The sequence below is a fragment of the Pelophylax lessonae genome, assembly GCF_965119305.1.
Source record: "Pelophylax lessonae genome assembly, chromosome: 3".
Taxonomy (NCBI): Eukaryota; Metazoa; Chordata; class Amphibia; order Anura; family Ranidae; genus Pelophylax; species Pelophylax lessonae.
In genome coordinates this window covers 478,209,153-478,233,559 of record NC_138770.1, presented here as the reverse complement: position 1 = coordinate 478,233,559, position 24,407 = coordinate 478,209,153, and the positions used below count along the sequence as shown (strand labels likewise).

At 46.5% G+C, this 24,407-nt stretch overlaps 1 protein-coding gene across 2 annotated transcripts in view; it reads left to right on the top strand.

Moving 5' to 3' along the window:
• NUP133 (nucleoporin 133) overlaps window positions 1–24,407 on the top strand; it is an 899,557-nt gene that overhangs the window by 219,224 nt on the left and 655,926 nt on the right. For both annotated transcript variants that reach the window (XM_082249111.1, XM_082249110.1), the window contains exon 7: window positions 9,980–10,050. In XM_082249111.1, the coding sequence (XP_082105237.1) occupies window positions 9,980–10,050 (71 nt within the window). The remainder of the gene's footprint in view (window positions 1–9,979; window positions 10,051–24,407) is intronic.

Below are 24,407 nucleotides of genomic sequence, written 5' to 3'. Positions count from 1 at the left end.
CATGCGGTCCCTAGGGTTGATTTTGTCAGCCTTCGAGGCGGTCCCATTTGCACAGTTCCACACGCGATCTCTGCAGGCGGAGATCCTAGCCAGGTGGGACAGGCATCCTCAGTCATTGGACAGGAGGATATCTTTGAGTCACTGGGTCAGAGCAGACCTTCTGTTGTGGCTCCAGTCTCCGGCTCTGACGGAAGGGAAATCCTTCCGGCCGTTGTTTTGAAAGGTGCTCACCACGGTCGCCAGCCTGTCGGGCCGGGGTGGCGTTCTGGGCAAATTGTCTGCCCAGGGCACTTGGTTGGAGTTGGAATCCTCCCTACCGATACATGCCTGGCAACTGAGAACGATCAGACTCTGTTTGCTCCATTGGTGGGATCGTCTTCAGGGCCACCCTGTACGGGTGCAGGCGGACTACACCACTACGGTGGCGTACATCAATCACCAAAGGGGCACCAGGAGTGCCCGGGCAGCCAAGGAAGTGGCTGAGATTTTACCTACATTCCGGGTATGGAACACTGGCAGGCCGACTATCGGAGTCGCCAGACCCCAGACCAGGGGCAATGGTTCCCAAACCCCGGAGGTGTTTTCAGATACTGTGTGCGCGATGGCGCGCCTCCTCTAAACAACTAGGTGGGAAGGCTCATGGCAAGAACACGCGATCCTCTGGCAGCTGCCACGGACGCACTGGTGGTGCCTTGGAATCAGTATCACCTGATTTATGCCTTCCCCCTGATCCAGTTGTTGTCACGGTTCCTTCGCAGGTTGGTCTTGGAACCGAGGTTGGTGGTCCTGGGGTCCCGGACTGGTCGCGCCTGTCTTCAAAAGCGGACATCATGCAAATGGTCGTCGAGCCTCCCTGGCGGCTCCCCTTACGAGACGATCTGTTGTCTCCGTGGCTGTTCTTCCATCTTGCTTTACAGTCGTTGGCCTTGACGGCGTGACTGTTAACAGCCAGATCTTGGGAGATCGGGGTCTCTCGTCGGAGGTCACTCCTACCTTGCTTAGAGCTAGGGAGGCCTCGTCCGGTAAGATTTATTATCGTACCTGGTTGGCTTTCTTTGCCTGATGCGAATCGCGGGGGTTTCCATCCTCGCTACTTTTCGGTGGCAAGGGTGTTATCCTTCCTGCAATCCGGTGTGGACCTACGTCTTGCACTGCCCACTGTTGAGGGTCAGTTATCTGCACTGGCCATTCTTTCCAGCGCCCTTTGGCGCACACCTTTATTCAAGGGGTGCGTCATTTGGCCCCCTCAGGGAGCGACCTTAACCCCTTGGGACTTGAATTTGGTTCTGTCGTTTTGCAACATCCTCCCTTTGAGAACATCCAGGAGCTTTCTCTGCTTGCACTGTCATGGAAAGTTGCCTTTCTGGTAGCGATCACATCTGCTTGCAGTGTGTCGGATTTGGCGGTCCTATCTTGCCGCTCCCCCTACCTGGTGGTTCATAGTGATGAGGTGGTCTTGCGACCTCATCAATCCTTCTTTCCGAAGGTGGTGTCTGTTTTTGCTTTCGCTGTGTGTGAATCCTACAGAGTTTTGCCTTGCATTCCTTGGATGATGTTATGGCGATCAGGGTTACGTCTACTGAATCCTTCAGAAGGTCAGATTCTCTTTTTTGTCCTTCCTGAGGGTCTCTGAAGGGTATGGCTGCGTCTGCGGCAACCGTTCCTGTATGGTTCAGACGTACAATTGTACAGGTTTATCCGCCTATGGATCGGGTTCCTCCCTTCCCTGTCACAGCGCACTCTTCGGAGCGGAGGGTGCGTTTTGGGCCTTTCACCATCAGGCGTCTGTGTCCTGCATGGACGTCCCTGCACACCTTTACAGAGTTTACTAACTTGATGTTTCGGCATCGGCAGATGCCTCCTTTGGCCGCAAATTTCTGTGTGCGGAAGTACTTTGGGGTGGACATGGCGTTTTTAGCCTGTCCCCTCCTGTGGGGTTTTTTCCCCCTTGGTTATTTTACCTTCTTGGGTTTGTTTGCTCCTGTTGAGCTTTCCTGTTACTCAGTGGGTTACATTTCTGGTTCAGATAAGGTTCCTTTATCTGACCTTGGGTGCTTCGTTACCTTGAGACGGTTGTGTTTCCCACCCCTCATGTCTACACTGCTTTGGGACATCCCATTGGTGAAGACTATGAGGGGCGGCGACTGTCAGAGGATGTAAGAGAACTGAATTTTTGTAAAATCTTACTGTAAAATTCCTTTCTCTGAGTCCTCTGACAGTCGCCGCCCCCGCCCCTCTTTTGGGGTTCATGGACTATCTACTGCTTGCTACCAAACTGAATTGGGAATGAGGCTAGCCGGGGGTATTGGACCAGAGGGACAGCCCCCTGTAGGTGTCTGTGCAAAGTTTTGTGTTTTTAACAAAATCTTCTGCCTAGCTTACTTCTGTGGATAAGAGGTAAATACCCATTGGTGAAGACTATATGCGGGGCGGCGACTGTCAGAGGACTCAGAGAAATGAATTTTACGGTAAGATTTTACAAAAATTCAGTTTTTGCTGTCTAGCCCGAGTACAGGACCCCGAAAACCAATCCACACTTTCAGGCTTTCCAAGGGTGTGAATTGTTTTCACTCCTGACTACTACCTTTCACAGTTTCGGAGGCCATGAAATGCCAAGACATCACAACCCCCCCCCCCCCCCCAAATGACCTCTTTTCGGAAAGTAGACTCCCTAAGCTATTTGCAGAGAGGCATGTTGAGTGTTTTGCAGATCTCACTTTTTGTCACAAAGTTTTGGAAATTGAAAAAAGAGGAACAAAAATGCATTTCCTGTTTATTCTTCATTTTCCAAAAAAGAGAGCTGCAAAATACTCACCATTGCCTCTCAGCAAATAGATTGGAGTGTCTACTTTGCAAAATAAGGTAGTTTGGGGGAGGGGGGGGGGGTTTGTGCCATCTTGGCATTTCATGGCCTTAAGTGTGATATGTAGTAAGGAGTGAGATCAACAATTTACGCCCTTAGAAAGCCAGAGGGTGTGGATTGGTTTTCGGGGTCCTGTACGCGGCTAGACTGCCAACAAGTCGCACACATGGGGTATCCCTGTACTCAGAAGCAGCAGAATGTATTTTGGGGTGTCATTTCACATATACCCATGGCATGTGTGAGCATCATATCATTTACTGACAACTTTGTGTAAAAAAACAAAAAAATAATTTTCCCAAAACTTGTGGCAAAATATAAACTATTCCATGGACTCATCATGCCTCTCAGCTAATAGCTTGGAGTGTCTACTTTGCAAAATGGGGTCACTGGGTGCTATCTTGAAATTTCAGGGCCTCTGAAACTGTGACAGGTAGTGCAGTGGTAAAATAAGCAATTTACGCCATTGGAAATCCTGAAAATGGGGATTGGATTTCAGGGTCCCGTACATAGCTAGGCTCCCATAGTCTCACGCATGTGGTATCCCTGTACTCAGAAGAAGTGGCAGAATGTATTTTGTGGTGTCATTTCACATATACTCATGGCATGTGTGAGCAATATATCATTTAGTGACAACTTTGTGTAAAAAAAAATAAAAAAAAAATAATTTATCTTGCGTCCTCTGACAGTCGCCACCCACTCATACAGTCTTCACCAATGGGTATTGACCTCTTATCCACAGGAGCAAGCTAGGCTTAAGACTTGTTAAAAACAAAGTAATTTACATAGACGCACCTACAGGGGCTGTCCCTCTGGTCCAATACCCCCGGCTAGCCTCTTTCCCAATTCAGTTTATCTTCTGCCTAGTAGGAGTAAGATAGGCTTTCCCTGTGCTGGGGCTACATGTCTCAGCCTTTCTTCTGTTATATTACTTTTATTGTCTGTGAAAGTGTTTTCTTTGCACTACTAGCTTTTTATTTGTTCTGCGCTTAGTTGGATCTTCGGAAGACTACAGCGTTTGCAGAGCTGGGAATCGGACTGGTTGTCCTGGTACTCCAAGACAGAGGAGCTTATGGAATCCCAGCCCTCCATCGAGCGTTTAGCGAGCTATGCTTGCGCCCTGGCCTAGCAAACAACCTTCCCCTGTCCTCAGGGGCAAAAGTCTGTGAGGTGGCTACCTCGCTGGGATGCCTCAACATGCGGTTTTGACCGTGCAACACATCCTATTTCGCTTGACGGCTCCTCCGCCAACTGGGGTGGGGGGTTCCCGCGATATCGAGGCACCCACGCCATACGGAGAGGTAAGTAACTTCTGTGTGGGGCCTCTGTTTGGGGATGACAGTCTGCTGATGTCTGTGCTCTCCCCTCATGTCTGTGTCCGGGGCTCGCATCCCTCCCGGTCCCTGCAGAGGCCTCTTGGCACATGTATCGCCATGGGGGGGTGTCTTTTGGGTGGGTACCTATCCCTGTCCACTTATCAGTGTGTTTGGGGGTGCAGACATGGCGGTGCAGACCGCTTCAGTGCAAAAAAATGTGGGTCCGCCATTTTGGGTATGGGCAGCTGCTCTGGCCTCACTGTGGGCACTTTCTGCAGCTCTCTATGTAGTGTTTTTGGCGCCTTCGGGCACCATCTTGTGTGTGGCAAGGTACTGAAGATGTCTGTTCGATTGTTCTAAGAGGAGGAGACAGAGTTCCTGTCTCAGTTTGAGGAGTGCCTAGGATGTAGAGTCAGTGGGATTAATTTTGTTATCCGCATCTAAAACGTGTATTTTTATTTTTTGTGTCGGAAGGGAGATATTGTCCTTCCGCTGTCTCCGGAGCCGTGCCTGCTGCTGAATGCACACCCCTCTAATGAAGGCCTTTTGTGCACCCCACAGCACCCACGGGTCGGAGACAGAGGGTTTGTTAAATTGGAGGAAGTCCTTCAGCTGTCTAGATATGTGGGCTTGACATTTCTCATCCTGTAGCATACGAAGATCACATCTCCAAATGTATGAGCTGGTACATTTTGCTGTGTCCTCTATGGTCAATTCCACAGCCGCATGGTCTGACCACGTAATGTCATTGACCGCAGGGGTGGAAGCCTTGTCTAATAGAAACATATCAACAAAGAACATGTCTAAACGAGAATAGGAGTGATGCCTGGAAGAGAAAAAAAAAAAATAGTCCCTCTCCGTGGCATGGTGGCATCTGCAGACATCAAACAGTTTTTTCTCATGTAACACATGCCCCAAGGACTGTTGTCGGCCCCGGAGGGACGCCCAAGAGTCCAACCCGGGATCGACAACAGCATTAAAATCCCCGCACAATAACAAGTGACCATATTGGAGCGCTGATACCTGCTTGAGAATTCTCTGTAAAAAACAGACTTGGTGGGAGTTGGGAGCATAAATGTGCACCAAAGTGAGCGGAAGATCATTGAGATCACATGTCACAATAATATACCTGCCTTCTGGGTCTAGTACCGACTTGTGTATGCAAACTGTAAGGGAGTCCCAAAAAGCTAGCATCACACCCCTCTTCTTTTCGGCACTTGATGCCAATAGGATATGCAGATAGTTCTTGTGACCATGGTGAGGCGTTTTATCTTCCTGAAAGTGGGTTTCCTGAACCACTAACACATCGGCTCTATGAGATGAGGCTTCCTTCCAGAGGGAACGTCTTTTGCCCGGATGGTTCAGGCCGTTGGCATTAATTGACAGTAGTTTAATGGTCATGTTTCAGGTATGATGTCCAAGGTAGAGCAGATGTCACATGTGACCAAGGTAGCAGCGAAGTCCAAAAACGTTAAACAAGAAAAGAAAAACAAAAAGAAAACCTGAGAAGGACCTAAAAAAATGGCCGTCTCGGCAGCCCGGGAGCGAGGAGACTCGCAGGAAAACCAAAGGATGGCCAAAAGAAAGAGCATCTTTCGAAGGCCGTAGACACTTTGTGTGTTGTCAATAGTGGTTAGGGCTAGCCCGAGTGGAGGAAGGCCTGGAGGGCCTTTTGCGGGATGCCACTTGCCAGTCGATGTCCAGTGGGCGCAGGGGTGATGGGTCGGGAACTAAGGCTTGGTCGGCAGGGAGAATGTTCCATCTCCTGAGCATAGTGATGCCCTCCTCTAACGATTTGATCAGCACCGTGGATCCCCCATGTGTCACCAGAAGAGTTGCAGGGTACCACCATTTATGCTGGATTTGGTGGTTACACAGAGCCTTAGTTATAGTAGAAAGGTTGCGTCTGGCCAGCAATGTGTGCTTGAAGAGGTCGGGCAGCAATTGCACATTGCAGTAAGGTTCTGGTAATGAGCCACTTTGTTTGGAAGCCAGCATTATTTTGTCCTTAGCAGGAAAGAAGTGGACTCTTAGCAGGATGTCCCGTGGTACGCTACCCTCCAAGAAGGTTGGCTTGGGTAGCCTGTGGATCCTGTCGATAATGAGTTCCGAATTAGACAAGGAGGGGACCAGCAGTTTGAAGAGAGAGGTAACATGCTGCAACAACTGATCGGAAGAGATCGCTTCGGATATGACTCACAACTTAATGTTGTTACGTCTGGAGCGATCCTCCATATCCGCCACTTTATTTTTCAGCCAGGAAATTTCTTCTGTTTGAGTGTTCAATCTATCTATTACAAAGTTGATGGACTCAGCATGAGTGTGCACAGACTGTTCCACAAGACCAATTCTGGTCCCTAAGGCAGAAATCTCCGCTGTAATTTCTTGTGTTTGTTGCCTCATGTCAGCCTGCATGGAGGACCGTAGGGAGAACAGCATGTCCCTCATCGCGGCTTCTGATATTCAATTCCCCCCTGTGGGATGTTCAGCAAGCTGGTCTGTAGAAGAGGGCAGCTGCGGTGCCGGAACAGAATGGGGGAGAGTAGTGTCCATACCTGAACCGTCATAGACTCCTGGAGGCGATTCTCTAATTTGCCTGTTCGTAGCTGGGCTCCTTGAGGACGGTGATGGCGGTAATGGTGACCCCGAGGATGGACCGCTGTCAGGGTTCCCGATCACTCTATGCTGCGGATGTGGTGGCTGTAGTGGAGCAAGCTTGGTGAGCTGCTCGGCTCCCTGCTTGGCGCTCTGTGCGTGCACCGGTCCACTGCCACCATCTTGGTGTAGCCCATGCGCCTGGGAGATGAAGATTTCGGACAGCTTATTAAGCTGTCCGGCCGCCTCCTTGTTGCGGGTCATCTCGGCGGCTTCAGCAGGCACTCAAGAATCGTTGCAGCGGGTCATTGGAGCAGAGGTAGCCCTAGTTGCGGCGTGTGTCTTAGGGTGGCTTGCGGAGCTGGCTTAAAGTTGGGCCATCTCCCGCGCTGGTAGCCACACCCCCAGTTTAGTGTGCTTTAATGTAGCTGGGCTTCCCACTTCCCCCCCCCCCCCCCAGACTGCTTCCTGACCTATGCAACTTTGCTTCTTCTCCCCTACACTGTCAGTTTCCTCTGCATGCATCCTGACTCCTTTTTTTTTTTTTTTTTTACATTTTTTTATTGGATATAAATATAGGATTATAAGTTAAGTACCTGAGAACAATAGGTGCTACAGCTTAGAAGTAGCAAAACAAAAGGTGCGAACAAGGTAAAAACAGTTAAGTGCCACGGATTCAAATATGAAAAAGCTTATTAGAGCGGTCCAGTAGAGTGTAGGAAAAGCATACTGTTATTTTATAGAGCAAATATATAAAGGAAAAACCGAGAGATGCATTTGGCGAGTGTCCACATTCTCCCCAGCACCCCTAATGGGAATATAATGTGCCGGGTGGAAGAGGACACCCCAGTAGGTCACAGAAAAAGAAAGTGAGCAATAAACACAATTGCTTCACTATGCAAAGAAAGGTAGTAAGTAAAATACAGGTAGAAATTCATGTGATCAAATATGATACATCCAATTATGCCATGAGAGGTGGAATTATTTTTATAGGAAAGAGAATTAAATGCAAGAGCTTTTTCGAATTGGTAGTTAGTGTTAACAATTTGTACAACCTCAGAGGTTCGGTGCATCAGTGGTCTTCCATTTACAAAGAATTAGGTTTCTGGATGCTAGCAATATATGTAAGACTACGGTTCGGGATGTGACAGGGTACGTGTGAATTCCAATATTCAATAGAGCTAACTCTTTCTTGGGCGGGGAGAGAATACCGGTACAGGAGGAGATGCAACAAAAGACCCTGTTCCAGAAACTGGTGAGGGAGGGGCAATCCCAGAGTATGTGAACCAGCATGCCTGGTTGACCACAGTCCCTCCAACAGTATGGGGAAAGGGACGGGAAGATCCTTGCCAATCTGGTTGGTGTATAATACCATCTGTTATTTGCAGCATAATCTTCCAGTGGGTTGTGCAATGGGAAAAGCGGTATGTGGAGTGTGCTGCTGAGGACCACTGCTGTAGAGTGAAAGAGCGAGTATCAACTCCTATTTCTCTTACGTCCTCTGACAGTCACTGCCCATTCATACAGTCTTCACGATTGGGTATTGACCATGTCCGCAAGAGCAAGCTAGGCAGTAATTTTGTTAATACAACAACATTAACATATAGACCCACCCACGGGGGGGCTGTCTCTCTGGCCAATATCCTCCAGCCAGTAACACTCTAATCCAGTTTTTTGCTGCCTAGCATCAGGAGTAGACTAGGTTTTCCCTGCTGGGACCTAATGCCTCAGTTTTTTTTTTCGGTTTCTGTCTGAAAAGTGATTTTTCTTTTAAAATAGCTTTTTTTTTTTTTTTTTCTCACCTATGCTAGTTAGTCAGAACTTGGAGGACTACAAGCATCAGCAGAACTGGGCCTCACACTGGTTAATATAGAACCTTATGGAGTCCCAGTCTGCCATCGAGTGTCACAGGCTTTTGGTACACCCAGGCCTCGCAATGACAGTGTCCATGGAAGTGGGGGCGAGCCTGCAAAGTTTTCCTATCTTCACTGGGATGTCTCAACTTCGGAACGCCTGGGTGTTGCTGGCATCCTTCCTTGCTGATTGCACCCCCACCCAGGGAGCCAACTCTGGAGATGGCGGTACATGTAAAGCTTGCTGTAATATCCCCCTCACGGCCGTGGGATGGCCCCCTGTGTCTTACCTTCCCGGCCCCTGCTCGGGCGCTCCTGCGGTTCAGACCGCCATGCGGTGGGGTGGGGGGGCTTCCTTCTCCCCAGGTTGCTCTGTGCAGATCCTGGTGGGGGCCAGTGCGGTCATTTACTGTGGCGTTTTGCGCTGTTTGCCCAGCTGTCATGTTTGGTGAGGGCTGGCTGTTTGGCCTCAGAGTGAGGGCAGTGGCCATTTTTCATCATCATTGTTAGCGCCGTTTGGGCGCTAGCTTTAGTGTGGGCAGATGTCCTGTTCTGGGCAGTGCCCATTTTCTAAGTGCTTTTCCTCAATTGACTTCTATCAGGCACCATTTTTTGTAGCTCAGGGCTATCTTTTACCTCTAGGGGCGTAAGGTCACTAACTCCTTTCACATCACCATTCTCAGCAGCGTGGCAAGTATAGGGACACTGTGGGGGGATTTTACTGTTTATCTCTATATTCCTGCTAGCACCCTTTTTTCATTATGGCTTTAGTTAAGGGAAGGGTCTCCACCTGTAGTGCAGTTTGCGATAGGGGTCCGCGGGAACCACCGTTTAAAAGAACTAGTGTGATTTTCTCTTTCGTCCTCTTTTGGCAAAGAGCTTTTGAGCTGCCTCCTTTGCTGATAGGAGCGGGCACATCTTGGGGCGCATGGTCTGGCCCCATTTGTAGGTCTTGTCATGGCACAGAAAGCAGGGGAAATCACTAGGAGGAAGCCCGGAATGTGCAGAGAATGGAGCTGGTCAGCAGCGGTGGATGCAGGGCAGAAGGGGAGAAAAATCAGGATTAAAGACACAAGTCTTTTGCGGAGAGAGCCCTCAGTGTGTCCTACTCCGTGCCTCAAGCCACGCCCCCCTCACTTTAAAAAAAATATATATATCTTAAAGCGTAATAATACGGTAGATGCCACCAAACAAATTACTAAGTTACTGGACAGTCCTCTAAAAACATTGGGGTACATTTGAAGCCCCCATAAGATGACTTGGATCACTGTTATTTTAAGTAGTAATGTTTTTGCTTTTTTGTAGCTTTTTGATATTTTTTGCTTTTGTAACCACAAATTCTTTTTCTTTTATAGGGCTCTGAAAGGAATTATAGTGTTATCAAAGATGGAATCAACGTTGCTTACTTGGATTTAAATCACAATGAGTGAGTACATGCTAATGTTGGACTCTAAAGCTTCTGTTGATAAACACTTCATTAGGCCTCCATTTTTTTGTGTGTATATTGTTCATCTAGTTCTAGTACACTTTATTGAGCACTAGCAAAAGCGTGACTGTTCAAGAATGGGGGAGTTTTTATCTGTTTATATAAATGTGTTGAATTAAAAGCCAGTTGGGGTTTCCTATATTATTGTACTAATGTTGGATAAACCAGAATTGTGAATTTTTGTCACAGCAAAGATGAAAATAGACTTTGCATGGATCACTCTGCAGAACTGGACTTTGACCCAGATCTCAAGCAGTTTTCAACTCCCCATGCTTAGTGCAACAATTAGCAGCTCTATCCTCCCTAAGCAATCAGACTGCTGTGTCGTGTTGATCAGTGGTCCAGCTGTCTAGTGTGCTGTTTACAAGCTTTTAAGTCATAGTAAACTGCTAAAAAAACAAAAAATAAATCCTACAAGACAAAGGCATAATGTGCTAGCACATTATGAAATGGCTGAGAACAAAGTCCCCTCAGTGGCGCCCAGTCACCGCTGAGAGAGCTGGCCTCTTCTCCCGCCCTTTGAGTGGCCGGGGCCCCGACGACGTCAAGCGCAAGAACCCTTGGTTCCCGGCAAGAAGCTCTAAAGTTCCGGAATGGTATGCCAGACCTTTAGAGCGCATTAACTGCAGACGTGTGATTTGAGTCCAGTAGTTTTGTATGGTTGGGTATTCCCACCAAATGTTGAAAAAGGTGCCTGGAAGTCCCCTATTCCTCCAACAAAGATGAGAAGTTTTGGGGTAATTTTTTTGCGAGTCTGGTTGGGGTATAGTACCAATGATGGAAAAATTTCTGCAGCGATTCCCAATGAGTGAGGCAATGAGTGTTTTGAGTCAAGTGCTAATGCTTTGTGCCATTGGTCCATCGGAGGTGTAAAAGGTCATATGTGCTGACCAGAGTGAGATTTGGATAGAGTTTTCAGAGATTTGTGAGAAGAGGTTATATATAAATGATATTGCCTTACGCCCTGTTTTTGAGGAGTTGTAGAATTGTGCACGATTCTGTTTGATGTTATCCATTCGATTTTGGTGAGAAAAAATAAATATAGAACATTTTGGAGGTGAAGACCAGAAGTGGTTTGTAGTTTTGCAAAGGGTAGTAAGGCCTTTGTGTCAAATAGGTTTCCAAGAGAATGGATACCCACTTTTGTCCATGGTTGTATGTACAGGTCAGAGATGAGAAGTTTGAGGGATTGAAGTGGTAGATGCAATAGAATCGGGTAGGGTATTCCTTTTGCGGTTTGGGATGTAGATGTCCACACTCGCAGGGAGGCTAGCATATCCAGCGGAGAGTATCTGGGCATTGGGCGTCTAAGGCACTAAAAAGCAGTTTGGGTTCTGTGGATAACACCACTGATTCTATTTGTTTCCAGTTGGATTGGTCTGATGGTGTCCACCAGCATTTAAGTTGGTCCAGCAGAACTGCCTTGTAGTAAAGGTGTGTATTAGGGGCTCCCATACCCCCTAAATTGTTCAGAGTTAATAGATTTTCCTTTTTTATCCTGGAGCATTTCTTTTGCCATATAAAGGAGTTGAGATTTGCTTAAAGGGTTTTTATGTGCACCGGAAGAAATGGGATTGGTAGGGTACAGAAAGTATATAGCATATGTGGGAGAGTAAACATTTTGGCCAGAGAAATCCTGCCGGCCAATGGCACAAAGGAGTAATGCAAGTCTGCAGATAAAGGTTGGAGATTTCCTACAAGGTCCGCTAGTTTGAAACACAGGAGATTCTTACTTGGGGAGGTCAGACGTATTCCTAGATATGGTAGGGACGAGTCAGGGGACCGCAGTAATGGAGAAGACTGTGTGATGTGACGTATAGAGTTCATCTAGTCCTATTGGAAGCATAAAGGATATACTATGGTTTTTGTATAAAGATATGGCACTAAATTAGTCAAGGATGCGCTGTATTTCAGTTTTCTGGTTTGTAAGAGCTAGATTAATGGGCAGCCCTGTCTCGTGCCATTTGTGATATACATGCATTAGAGACTTCTCCTGGTGGGCGTGGCCGAACATCGGATGTAAGCAGACGCGTGCACCGCTCGCTCCGCCGGGGATCTGTTCAATTATCCTGTTGGGGACCAATCTGCTTGCCTACCTACTATTCACGGGAGCGCGGAACTCACGGAATCACCCGGTGTATCTGTGAGTACTTTCCGCCTGCCTATCCATGACCAAACGACAGAAAGCGGGGAGAGCCGCTGCCGACATGCAGGCCCAAGATGGCGCCCTCCCCCAGGGTGTCTCGCAGAAGGAGAAATATAAGGAGGCGGCTCAGAAGTTTTTCACTAAATCTGCGCTCAGGGAATCCTCCTCCACGGTTGCAACACCGGCTACCTCCTCGGGCACACAGTCAGATGCTGACGACACTGTAGCACAGGAGGACATCTCCGGTCAGTTCTCTGACTGGGACTCGACTACTACGCTCCAGGCCCCTCTCCTGGCCCACTACCCTGCACAGGATGCAGAGCCCACGCTCAGGGACATTATGTCTGCGGTCACTGCCTGTAACTCCTCCATCACGGCGTTAACTGCAGAAACCAAGGAAGTCAAGGCTGACATATCATATACGCGTGCAGCCGTGGCAAGCCCGGCTGCATCCGACTAGTAAAAAACACAGCCGTCACAGGAGGAGGAGCCAGGGCTCGGCTGATTAGTCGATGTAGAATCCCTGTACAACAATATACCATACAAAAAGGGTATTCTTGCTGTCAGACAGGCACTAAGCCAACAGAGCCGCTACGATAAATGTAATAATTTTATTATCCAAATGTTGGAATTCATTCTGTACCATAATTATTTTTCTTTTTACTTGCAATAGTTTTTATTAGACAAAATATTTATGTACAAAAAGTACATAACGCAAAAAAAAATATATATAGTACTGTGCAATATGTTGAGTCCAAATACAGAACACGAACAGGAAATACAAGTTACATGGTTAAAGAATGAACAATGGTAACTTGAGTGCAGAAAACAGAAATTTGCAATAACCCATGAGGTAATGACAAAATCTCATTAAACAGATTGGAAATACGAGCTCTGTTGCCAGACAAGCCATGCTTTATTAAATTTAACGCCTCGGAAGGTAGAGTATGCATAAGCCTTTTCTAAGGAGAAGTGTCTATTTACTAAGCACACCACCTCCAGGTGGGTGGGAGCCACTGGTTGCTTCCAACTCCTAGCAATAATTGTTTTGGCCGCTAACAGTATGTGTGTGTATACACCGCTCTTAGATCAGGAGATATAGTTTTAATACCTAGTAAGAGGAGAGCTAAGGCTGGTTCGGGTTAGATTAGGAAACCAGTAACGTCTGAAAGTATCCTAAAGATCCTCCTTCAGAAGCTAGTGAGACTTTTACAGGACCAAAAGGTATGCAAGATTGTTCCTGTCTGGTCACAGTCACGCCAGCAGTGCGGGCTATGATCAGGGTAAATTTTGGACAGGAGATAAGGGGTCAAATACCACCTGGTGACCAATTTCTGAAATTGTTCCCAGTGCGTGACACACTGTGTCGCCTTGTACGATGTGCATATCGCCAATTTCCATTGTGTGTCAGAAAAAGTAAAGCCCAAATCTTGTTCCCATTTGGTCATGTGAGACGTTTTGAGAAATGAGGATTTCTGCAGCAGTAGGTTGTATAACACAGATATCCCTTTCAGCTTGGAGGCAGGATCAGTGAGATACCTCCACAATAACGTGGGGAAAACAATCTTGGGCGGAGGACTTTTGGATAGGAAGCTCATAATGCTATTATAAGCAAAGACCGCTTGAGGGGGTAGTGAAAACTCTCGTTGAAGGTCCACAAAGGGTTTGATGGAGTGGGCGTGGAAGAGTTGTGCAACCATGTCAATGCCTGCCGATATGAGTTTGTTGACGTGGGTATACGAAAGGAGATTACTCAAGGTGGATAGGGGTATGGGAACGGGTATGGTGGGCTGGGATTTCGGGATATGTGCGATGAAGAAGCGCCAAGATTGTAATGACGTTTGTGTCGTTACCGAAAGCGTTTGGAGAGGCAATGTTTTCCATACATCTGCCAGAAGTAAGGTGTATAAGTCGGGAGAATTGGATAATGTGGATGCTATTGGGAACCACGGCAGAGAGATATTATGAGTTCTATGAGTAAACCAATGTTGTAAAGGTGCCAGGCGGGATGCATGATAGTAGTCCCCAATGTCCGGGAGTCCTAAGCCACCTACAGATTTGGGCCGTATCATTTGTGTATACGCACAACATGCCGTTTACGTTGCCAAAAAAAGTTCATAGCAGTTTAACAAGGGAGTGAATATAGTGTTTGGGAATATGGATTGGAAGAGTACGAAATGTATACAATATTTTAGGGAGGCTTACCATTTTAAAGGCAGCTATTCTGCCGGTCCAGGATAACTCTGTCTTTTTCAGTTTGACTATATCCTCTGAGATGGAGGCCATCAGAGGGCGTAGATTAGAAGTCCCTAATTTAGAGACAGGGAAAGTTAGGGATATACCCAAATATTGCAGTGTTTGAGCAGTTCATGTGTAGGGAAATTTTTGTTTAAGATGAGCAAGGGTATGTTCGTTTATACCCATATTGAGAATCACTGATTTACTAAAATTAACCTTATAGTATGAGATAGAGCTGAAAGTTTGTAAGATATCATGGACAGCTGGTAAGGACACGATGGGGTTTGTGAGACTCAATAGAACGCCATCAGCAAAAAGTTTAATAACGTGTTGTGAACGATGAAACTTAAAGCCCAAAACCAGGGGGCTATTCCTGAGAGTTTCTGCCAAGGGTTCAATCATTAAATTAAATATCAGAGGTGAAAGGGGGCGCCCTTGATGTGTTCCGTTCGTGATTTGAAAAGTTTAAGAAAGAATACCCGCCGAGAATACTCTAGCCGAAAGGGCAGTGTTTAGAGTCAGGATGGCCGATAGAATCGAGCCAGTGAATCCAAATTTCTCCAGTACAGCTTTCATATAGCCCCAATGGACTCGAGCAAACACCTTCTCTGCGTCTGTAGACAAGAGCAGAGAAGGCATTTTCATGCGTTTGGCGTGGTGGATCAGGTTGATAACCCTTCTCGTGGCATCAGGGGCCTGCCTGCCCTTGACGAACCCCATCTGGTCCTCTTTTATAAGAGGGGGTAAAATCAGCGCCATCCTATTGGCAATGAGTTTGGCATACGATTTGACATCACTATTTAAAAGTGAGCTAGGCCTAAAATTAGCGGGATTGTTAGGGGGTTTACCCGGCTTTGGGAGTGTAGTGATGTTGGCCTGCAACATTTCCGGTGGTAGGGAACCTGTCGAGACCGTGTTGGAGAAGAGGTTTAAGAGGTGCGGTGATAGGTGGTCTTGTAGGGACTTGTAATATTCATTAGTGAGACAATCTGGTCCTGGAGATTTGTTCAGGGGCATACTTGCAAAAGTGTCGGACAGCTCTTTGGGGGAAAACTGCCTATTTAATTGTGTCAGCGCGTCTTCCGTTAAAGTCGGAAGGTGGAGTTGACGGAGGAAATTTTGGATTGCTGCATCCGTGGGTTGGGGAACATCTGTATCCAGTTTAAGGTTATATAAAGAACTGTAATAATCTGCAAATGCATCAGATATTTCTTGGGGATAGGAGTGCTTAATACCTGTGTGTGGGTGAATGAGGGATTCAATCCTAGTTTTAAGTCTTCACACCTTAAGTGTTGAAGCTAGAAATTTCCCTGCCTTGTTGTGGGCTGAGTAATAACGCATGTGAAGACATGCTAGCATACTGTCATGGCGTTCAGATAAGTCTTCTAAGGTCTTCCCTTAGGGCACATAATTTGGAGGCATTAGAGGGTGAGAGGTTGGTCTTGTTTGTGGTATCCAAAGCGTGAATATTCTCAACAAGATCTTCCATCTTGCGAAGGAATTTCTTTTTCAGTTTGGAGCCCAGTTGGATAAGAATTCCTCGTGTGAAGGCTTTGTGTGTTACATAGCGTGGCAGGGTCCACGTCTGGAGTGCCATTGATGGAGAAGAATTTGTCTATTTGTGATTTCAAAAATTTTAAGGAGTCTGGATCAGACAGGATGGAGTTGTTGCATCTCCAAATGAAGGTGGTGGGAGAAGTAGGGCAATGGGATATGGACTTATGTATGGCGGCATGGTCTGACCAGGTGATGGAGGATATAGAGGTATGAGTGACATTTGGTAGTGTCTGCATGTCAACTAAGAACATGTCAATCCTGGTGTAGGAATTGTGGCAGGCAAAAAAAAAAAGAATAATCCTGTTCCTCCGAGTGCTGATAGCGCCACACGTCATGGAGCCCCTCAGAGTGGATAAGGTTGGCAAGAGAGGGAGCAGAAGATCACCCTTTTGGAGGAGGCATCCATGACGTGGTTCACCACCAGATTAAAATCCCCACACACAATTAACCTCCCAGACTTGAGTTTGTTAACTTTTGTGCTTAATTTGCGGAATAACCGCAATTGACGTGTGTTAGGGGCATACACATTCTCTATGGTGTATAAACAATCGTCAATGGTACAATTAAGGATAATATAGCGGCCATCTGCATCCGACACCACCCTAGTAAAGGTGAAGGATACAGATCCGCTAATTGCCAACAGGACCCCTCTTTTCTTCTCCTTAGCGGATGATTGAAAGATATGAGGGTAATCACTATGTGAGCATTTTAGGCTATGGTCAAGCTTGAAGTGGGTCTCTTGGATAGCTAGGATATCTGCCTTGTGGGAGGAGGCCTCCTTCCACATGAAGTACCTCTTTGCAGGGTGGTTTAGTCCCTTAACATTCAAGGAAAGTAATTGTAAAGACATGGCACAATGCATTTGCTATGACTGTGTTGAGCAAAACAGTAAAAGGGTAGTTGGTGTTATGAACGCTAATAGCGGCTTCTGGCACATACCAAACTAAAAAATGATTAACTTGGTCAGGGTAGAAGAGCAGTCCAGCGAGCAGTAGACCACGCCCCACATCGCAGCAGAGATCATAGAGGCAGTTCGTAAAGTTTGTAGTACGAAACTTGAGAGTACGTAGCTTGCTCATGTTCTGCATGAGAAGGTAAGAAACAAGAGAAACAAAAAAAAAAAAAACTGACATACAAATACACAATGAAGGTAAAAAAAACAAGGTCCGGGTGGACCAAGTGCGCAGCTGGAGCTGCATATCAAATGGGGAGAAAAGCACAGTGTAGGGTGCTACTCAGAAACTGGGGGTCCCAGTCCATCCGGAAGATGTACAACAGTCATCAATTTGGGGTGAGAAGATCATCTTGAGGGGCGAGAAACAACTTTCCAATCCGGTTGTAGATGTTGGAATCTTGGTTCCCTGTGTTGCTTTTGAGGTTCAGAAGGATCAGGAAGAATATTTCACTGGCGAAGATAATGTACCCCTTGTTCCATGGTAGTTATCTGGGAGGTTGAGCCTTGGTGTGTCACACACAGCTTGGCTGGGTATTTCCATTCATACAGAATTTTGTTGTTAAGGAGAGCCTTAGTGATTGAATTGAGGTTGTGTCTCAATTGGAGAGTGTACTGAAAATAGTCCGGGAGAACCTGTAGTGTTGCAGCTTGCTCGGGGAGTCGGTCTCTCTTCCTAAAGGTATCAATAATTTTTTCTTTGGCTTGGAAGAAATGGATTCTTAACAACACATCTCCTGGGGTAGAAAGGAGGGTTTCGGGATACGGTGTATCCAGTCTATTGTGAGGTCCGCATTAGTGAGCTCAGAAACAGCATTGGAGAAGAGATCCCGCACAAAGCCTGGTAGTTGGGAATATTGAATTGATTCTGGAATACCCCAGATTTTGAGGTTATTACACCTCGATCTGTCCTCCAAATCAGCAATTTTAGCTTGCATGCGTTGGATGTCATCTTGTTGGGAAGAGTGGGAGTCAATTAAAGCATTGTGAGACACCGCACATTCCCCCATCCTGCTCTCTACCACGTCAACCCTGTCTCCCATTTGGTGCAATTCTTTTTGACAGTACTGTATAGAGGCGAGAATGTTGGTCTGCATAGATGTGTAAAGCATTGACAGCATCTCTTTCAGCGTTGTATGACACTGGCTGTCCAGTTGTGGGAAGGTTAGCAAATGGATCTGGTTGTGGTGTGTAGGCCCATACGCCGTGCTGTGAGGACGCATTACTGCTCACCTCCATTAATGTGCTCCGGTGTAGCTGTGGACTGTCCTCCCTCCATGGCTTTGATTTGGCCGGGCTTTGCATTGAGGGTGTAGGAGGAGAGGAATCAGAGGATCGCGAGGCTCTCATATGGGAGTCGTCTGCCGAATGTGCGGGCTGTCCCTGGTTTGACGTGCATCGCATCCGGAGTCACCGCTAGAGGATCCGACGATCGCGGGGCGGAAGTGTCGCCACCGCCATTTTGTCGGAGACCCGAGCGCGCCGGTGGAAAGAATTCCGACACTTTACGGAGCTGCGGGGCTGGGGATCTCCTTTTTGTCATCTTGGCAGGGTGCAGGTAACGTTCCAAGATAGTCTGACGTTTCGGGGTGTTGAAGACTGTTGTGTCGGGCCGTAGGAGTAGAAAAGAGCGGACGGAGCTAGGAGCACCCAGATCACGCGGCCCTCTTAGTCAGCGATCACCACTCCCCCCATAATTATTTTTCTTTTGACGGTACATACTTCCTACAGACATGTGGTGTAGTGATGGGCACAAGTCGTGCCCCATCATATGCCAAGATATATTTGGGAAAATGGGAAGAGGAGCTTTTATCAGATGAAGACAACACTATATACTCTAGCCACATAGCGCTGTGGCAGAGATATATAGATGCCATCTTCATCCTATGGAATGGTCAGGAAGAACTCATCAAAAAGTGTCTCAATAAAATGGATAACAACAACTTGAACATGTTCTTTACATGTACAGCAAAGAAAAGATCAGTTTTCTTGACACATGGGTATATAAGGATAAAGACCATAATAGAAACACTACTCTGTTTAGAAAAGAAACCACAGGCAATACTATACTTCATGCCGAAAGCTTCCATCCAGAGGTCCTGAAAAAATCAATCCCATACAGTCAGTACCTGCGACTTAAACACAACTGCACTAACTAGGAGGATTTTAAAAATGAGTCAGATGCTCTCAGAAAACGCCTAATTATCAAAGGATATACCAAAAACATGCTTAAGAAAAGCAATTAACAGAGCTAATAAAAGAGAAAGACAAGAAATCCTTTAAAAAAGAGAAGTGAACCCACAGAAACTACTAAAACATAAAACAGATTGATCATGAGATACACCAATCAACATGGACAGATCAGAAAAATTCTGAATAAAAACTGGACCATCCTGACCGAAGACCCCTCCATAAAACATCTAATCCCAATACAACCACAAATCACCTTCAGGAAAGCTGGATCCCTTAAACAAACACTTGTACACAGTGAGTACAAGGAGGGCCCCAAAAAAGACCCCTGTAAGGAAAAGGGCACCTTCCCCTGTGGTAATTGCATTCAATGCAAGGTCATCACAAAATGCACATAAAAAATACTTCCTAATGGCAAATTGTTCCTACCCACCCACTTTGCAAATTACAAAACGAGGGGCATTGTATACTTTATGGAATGTGAATGTGGCGCCTACTATGTAGGAAAGACTAAGCAAGAATTCCGTAAATTAGTTGGAAAACACATGCTAAGCATGGAAATGTGCAACTTTCACCTACCACTAGGTAGTCACGTAAGAGACAAACATCAATCAAAAACACCCAAAGTAAACTTTATGGCCTTGGACAGAATGCATATACCTAGGAGGGGGGGGGGGGGGGGGGGGGGGCGCGACTGGAATGAAAGAAATGTGCTGGATAAAACGCCTGAGAGCTACCTCGCCACCAGGCCTAAACAAAGCGAAGAGCTATCGACCGTTCTTGGAAGGTTTTGTATCTGGAAAAACCGATTAAGCAGCTCACCCTGGTTTGGACACAGCACTAACCACTTTCCACTAGGGGTCTCACCCAAATGGAAAAAACAAATCTATATATATATATATATATATATATATATCAACTCCCCCTCGTTGTCCTTTTATCCCCCCCCCCCTTTCTCTTTATGAGGGATTTATGGGAGATTTGCTTAAACACCTAAAATGCCATAAAACATTTTTCTGCTCCCACCAAACCCATACCCATCAATATTGCCTAGTATCTTGGCTCTAGTACATAAAATATGACTGCTGTATAGAGATCATATGGATTATATGACACTTGTAATTTTATGCTACTTTGTATTTTCTATATTTTATTATTCATTTTTTCTGATAAATGCTATATACCCTGCTGGAATACATGTATAATGTAATGCAGCCTTAAATCAGTGACATCGGTCCCCCATGTTATATGTTCATCTCCCTATGCAGCACCCGGCACGGTAAGTCCTGCCAATGGTGGGCACTTGCAGCCAAACAAGAGTGTCAATCCATCTACACCTTTGGCCTCCGAGCCCTGGCTCCTCCTCCCGTGTCGGCGGCGGTTTTTACTAGTTGGATGTAGCCAGGCTCACCACGTCTGCGAGTGCAGCCGTTTCGTGCATGTGCGGTAGTCCCGCATGACGCCCTGACATATAGGACCGCGATGCACATGTGCGGCCCTATAAAAGACGCCGGGGATCTCTGGAGAGTGCCATTCCTCCCCTATGCAGAGGAGAGGAAGCACCTCCGGGAGGAACACAGACATTACCTTTGTCGGATTGCAGCTCTGGACCCACTAGACACCAGGTACTTTTCTTTAACCTTAAAGGAGACCACACACCGGAACACTACAATTTTTTAAATTTTAACTTTTTTACTTTTATTGGATCCAGGAGCCCATCCTCAGCCTTAAGGCACCCTAAAGGGAACAAGAGGAGATCACCATGTAAAAATCTCTTCCTGCAGCCCCCCTTAAGTAAGGTTTTTTGATTTTTCCATCTTTGGTCTCACTATGGGATTGTCAAATAACATTTAAAACTCAAAATTACTTATTTTTTTTTATACTGTTTATATCTGATGTCCTCCAACCTTGGAGATCTTGCTGCTGCATAGGAGAAAAATATGAAGGTACCCTATACATCATGATTTTAGTACACCTGCACAAAAAATACAATTGTAAGTGCTTTTTTATGTAAAACGCCAAACAAATTGTAATTATTTAAACAATACATATCTAATAATCATTTAATATACTCCCAGATATGGTGAAATCCGTGAAAAAGGCAAGAGCCGAAATGCGTAGGATTTAGACACCCTCTGTAAAATCCAGAATCACATGGATAAGAGTACTCCATTATCACACATGCCACTACTTCTGACTCTCACTATTCACCTTTGGGTCCCTTGCCCAAATGGAGCACCTTTCTATAATCTATGTAAAATAAATATATATATATATATATTTTTAAAAATCACATTTTCATAATCACATTTATAAAATTATAAAAATAATGCCTTAAAAGTCCAATTTTTTTCTTTGGCTTGAGGAACCAAAATTATTTGAAACTATATAACAGGGATGTTGGCACACTATACTTTTTTCCTAAACCTGGGCATCTGAGTATCAAACCCCTCCCCCCCCTCTTTATTGAACGGGGACTACTGCCTCTTGCTGTTGTTGCTTGCTCCCCCATTTGCTTTCGTTGTAACTGAGATCGGCCCCCTCCATCTGCACTACCACGGTTGGTGGGAGCTGACCTGCACGTACTAACTGTTTTTAACTTTACAGTTCGCTATTCCATAAGTGATTACGCTCTCATCTGTAGTCTCTCACCATTTTCCCCTTGTGTCTCCTGTTTGGACGACTACCAGAAAATTTTTCTACCCAATAGACCATGTTGGTTGTGGGACTCTGTTGTTCTTCTGCACACTCTAACCCCAATTTTGGCTACCCTATCCTCTTCCCTCCCTCCTCTCTACTCCCCTCCCCCCTTCCTCCACTCGGACTGGTAATTTACCTGACACACTGGCTGTCAGTGCGTCACACATCCAGATCCTGTGATACTTACCTGATGATTGGTCCTATTATACCTTTTTTGACGTATTGCCTTATTTTGTGCCCCTGCTCCATGTGTTGGGACTGCCCTCTGTGGCTGGGGATGCTCGGGGGCTCGACCCTGGTAGCCCCTTGGACACCGCTCCACTCCCCATTTTACGTCTATCAACATGGCTGACACTTTATGCATCATGTCATGGAATGTTTGTGGTCTGAAAAATCCGGTGAAAAGTACTGCTGTGCTCAGGAATATCAAGTGACTGAAAGCTGATGTGGTGTCTGCAGGAGACTCGCTTGCCCCCAGACCCTGTGTTACCTGGCCCCTAGTGTGTTTAGTTACCGATACACTTAACATATTCTACCTACTCCAGAGGGGTTTGTATCCTGGTAAAGCTTGGAGTCAGATTTGCATGCTCTGACACTGTGGTAGACTCTGATGGTCGCTTTGTAATTTTAATGTGTAATATTGCTGGGCTGGCCTGTGTACTTATTGCAGTTTGTATTCCTCCTCCCTACTTGGCTGTAGTGTTCAAGCTCTTGGCCAAACATATAGCTAGGCTCCCGGATGTTCCCCTCCTTGTGATTGGAGACTACAACACTGTCATGGATGTCCAGTTGGACAGGTTTTCCCCTCGTTCCAGTGTCCCCCCATCAACCGGTGGGCCGACACCCTTTTTCCAGTTGATGGGGGAGCTTGGACTGACAGACGTTTGCAGGATGTGTCTCCTGGGAGTACAGAAGTTCTGCTTCTCTGCTGCCCACACTGGCCTCTCAAGAATAGATATGGGTTTTGGTGGTGGTTCCCTCTTACCTCTTGTTGCTTCCACTGATTGTGAGCCAAGATTGATCTCTGGCCATTCTCCGCTATGAATCAGGCTAATCCTCCCTGCTAGGCAGGGGCGTACCCTGTGGAAGCTCAACCCATTTTGGTTAACACTGTTCCCAAACCCTGATCCCATACCTTTGCTACTGTCCTCCTTTTTTGCACGTAACCTTGAATCTGCAGAGATGGGGGTGGTGTGGGATACTGCCAAAGCTCCTCTGCGGGGTCACTTCATCCGCATTAATAATGTTAAATCCTCCATGAAGGCCTGGGAAGACATGGTGTTGGCGGAGGTGGTGAGGGCGGAGGGGGCATACATTAGTAACCCAACTGATGCAATGCGTTCCTGGTTGGCGACTCAGACCCTCTCTAAAACCGTGACCGTCCAGCTAGCTGAAAACAAAAGATTTTTCTTACAGCAGAGAGACTTTGAAGAGGGGGGAGAGTACAAGGCATATGCTGGCCATGCTGGTGCGCACGCAGCAGCCAACAGCCTTCATCTCAGTAATCTGAGATTCCTGTGGCATACAATGGCACGCCACACCAGACATAGGACAGCTACTGCGTGTCTTTTTTTCTGACCTGTACACTTTGAGGGTTTCTATTGACCCACAGGGGGTGGAGAGTTTCCTGGATGCATGTGAGCTGCCCGCCTCGGATGTAGCAATGCTGAACGCCCCCCTCTGTTCCAAACGGCAAATCACAAGGGGTGGACAGCCTTCAGTCCGAGGTTTACAGGCAAAATGCTGAGCAGCTTGTGCCCATCCTTTTAAGAGTGTATAACGCTGCGTTACAAACAGGAACTTTGCCCAGTTCTATGACTGAGGCCATATTATTTTTATAGCAAAGCCTGATAAGGACCTGATGATGGCTGACTCCTACAGACCCATTTCCCTTCTCACAGCAGATGCCAAACTACTGGCCAAAATCCTAGCCTCTATGTTGATGGTAATCCATAAGATTATGCATAGAGATCAGTCGGGATTCATCCCATCTCGCTCCACTGCGCTGAACCTTGGATGCCTCTTTCTAAATATCCAAGTCCCTTTGGATAACACAGGCAACAGGACAATATTCTCACTAGACGCCACCAAGGCCTTTGAAAACGTTGAATGGCCCTACCTGTGTGTTGCATCGCTTTGGGGTGGGTGACTCCTTTATTGCTTGAGTTAAATTATTGTACACCAATCAAACGGCGAGGTTGGGTCAATGTGGAACTGTCTGAATACTTTTCTATGTACAGGGGCACTAGGCAAGGGTGTCCACTCCCCCCCCCCCCTGCTGTTTCCCATGGCATTAGAGCCCTTGGCTGCCCGCATCCTTGCCTCCCCTGGGATTGTTGGCTTCAGACGGGTTCCCCACACTGATGTGATATTGCTTTATGCAGACGATACCTTGCTTTATCTGGGAGATAAAGCACACTCACTGCAGGAAGTTATGTCTCTAACTACTTTGGCTCCTTCTCTGGATTTTCCATAGATTTGGATAAGTCGGTTCAAATGCCTCTGGATCCCTTG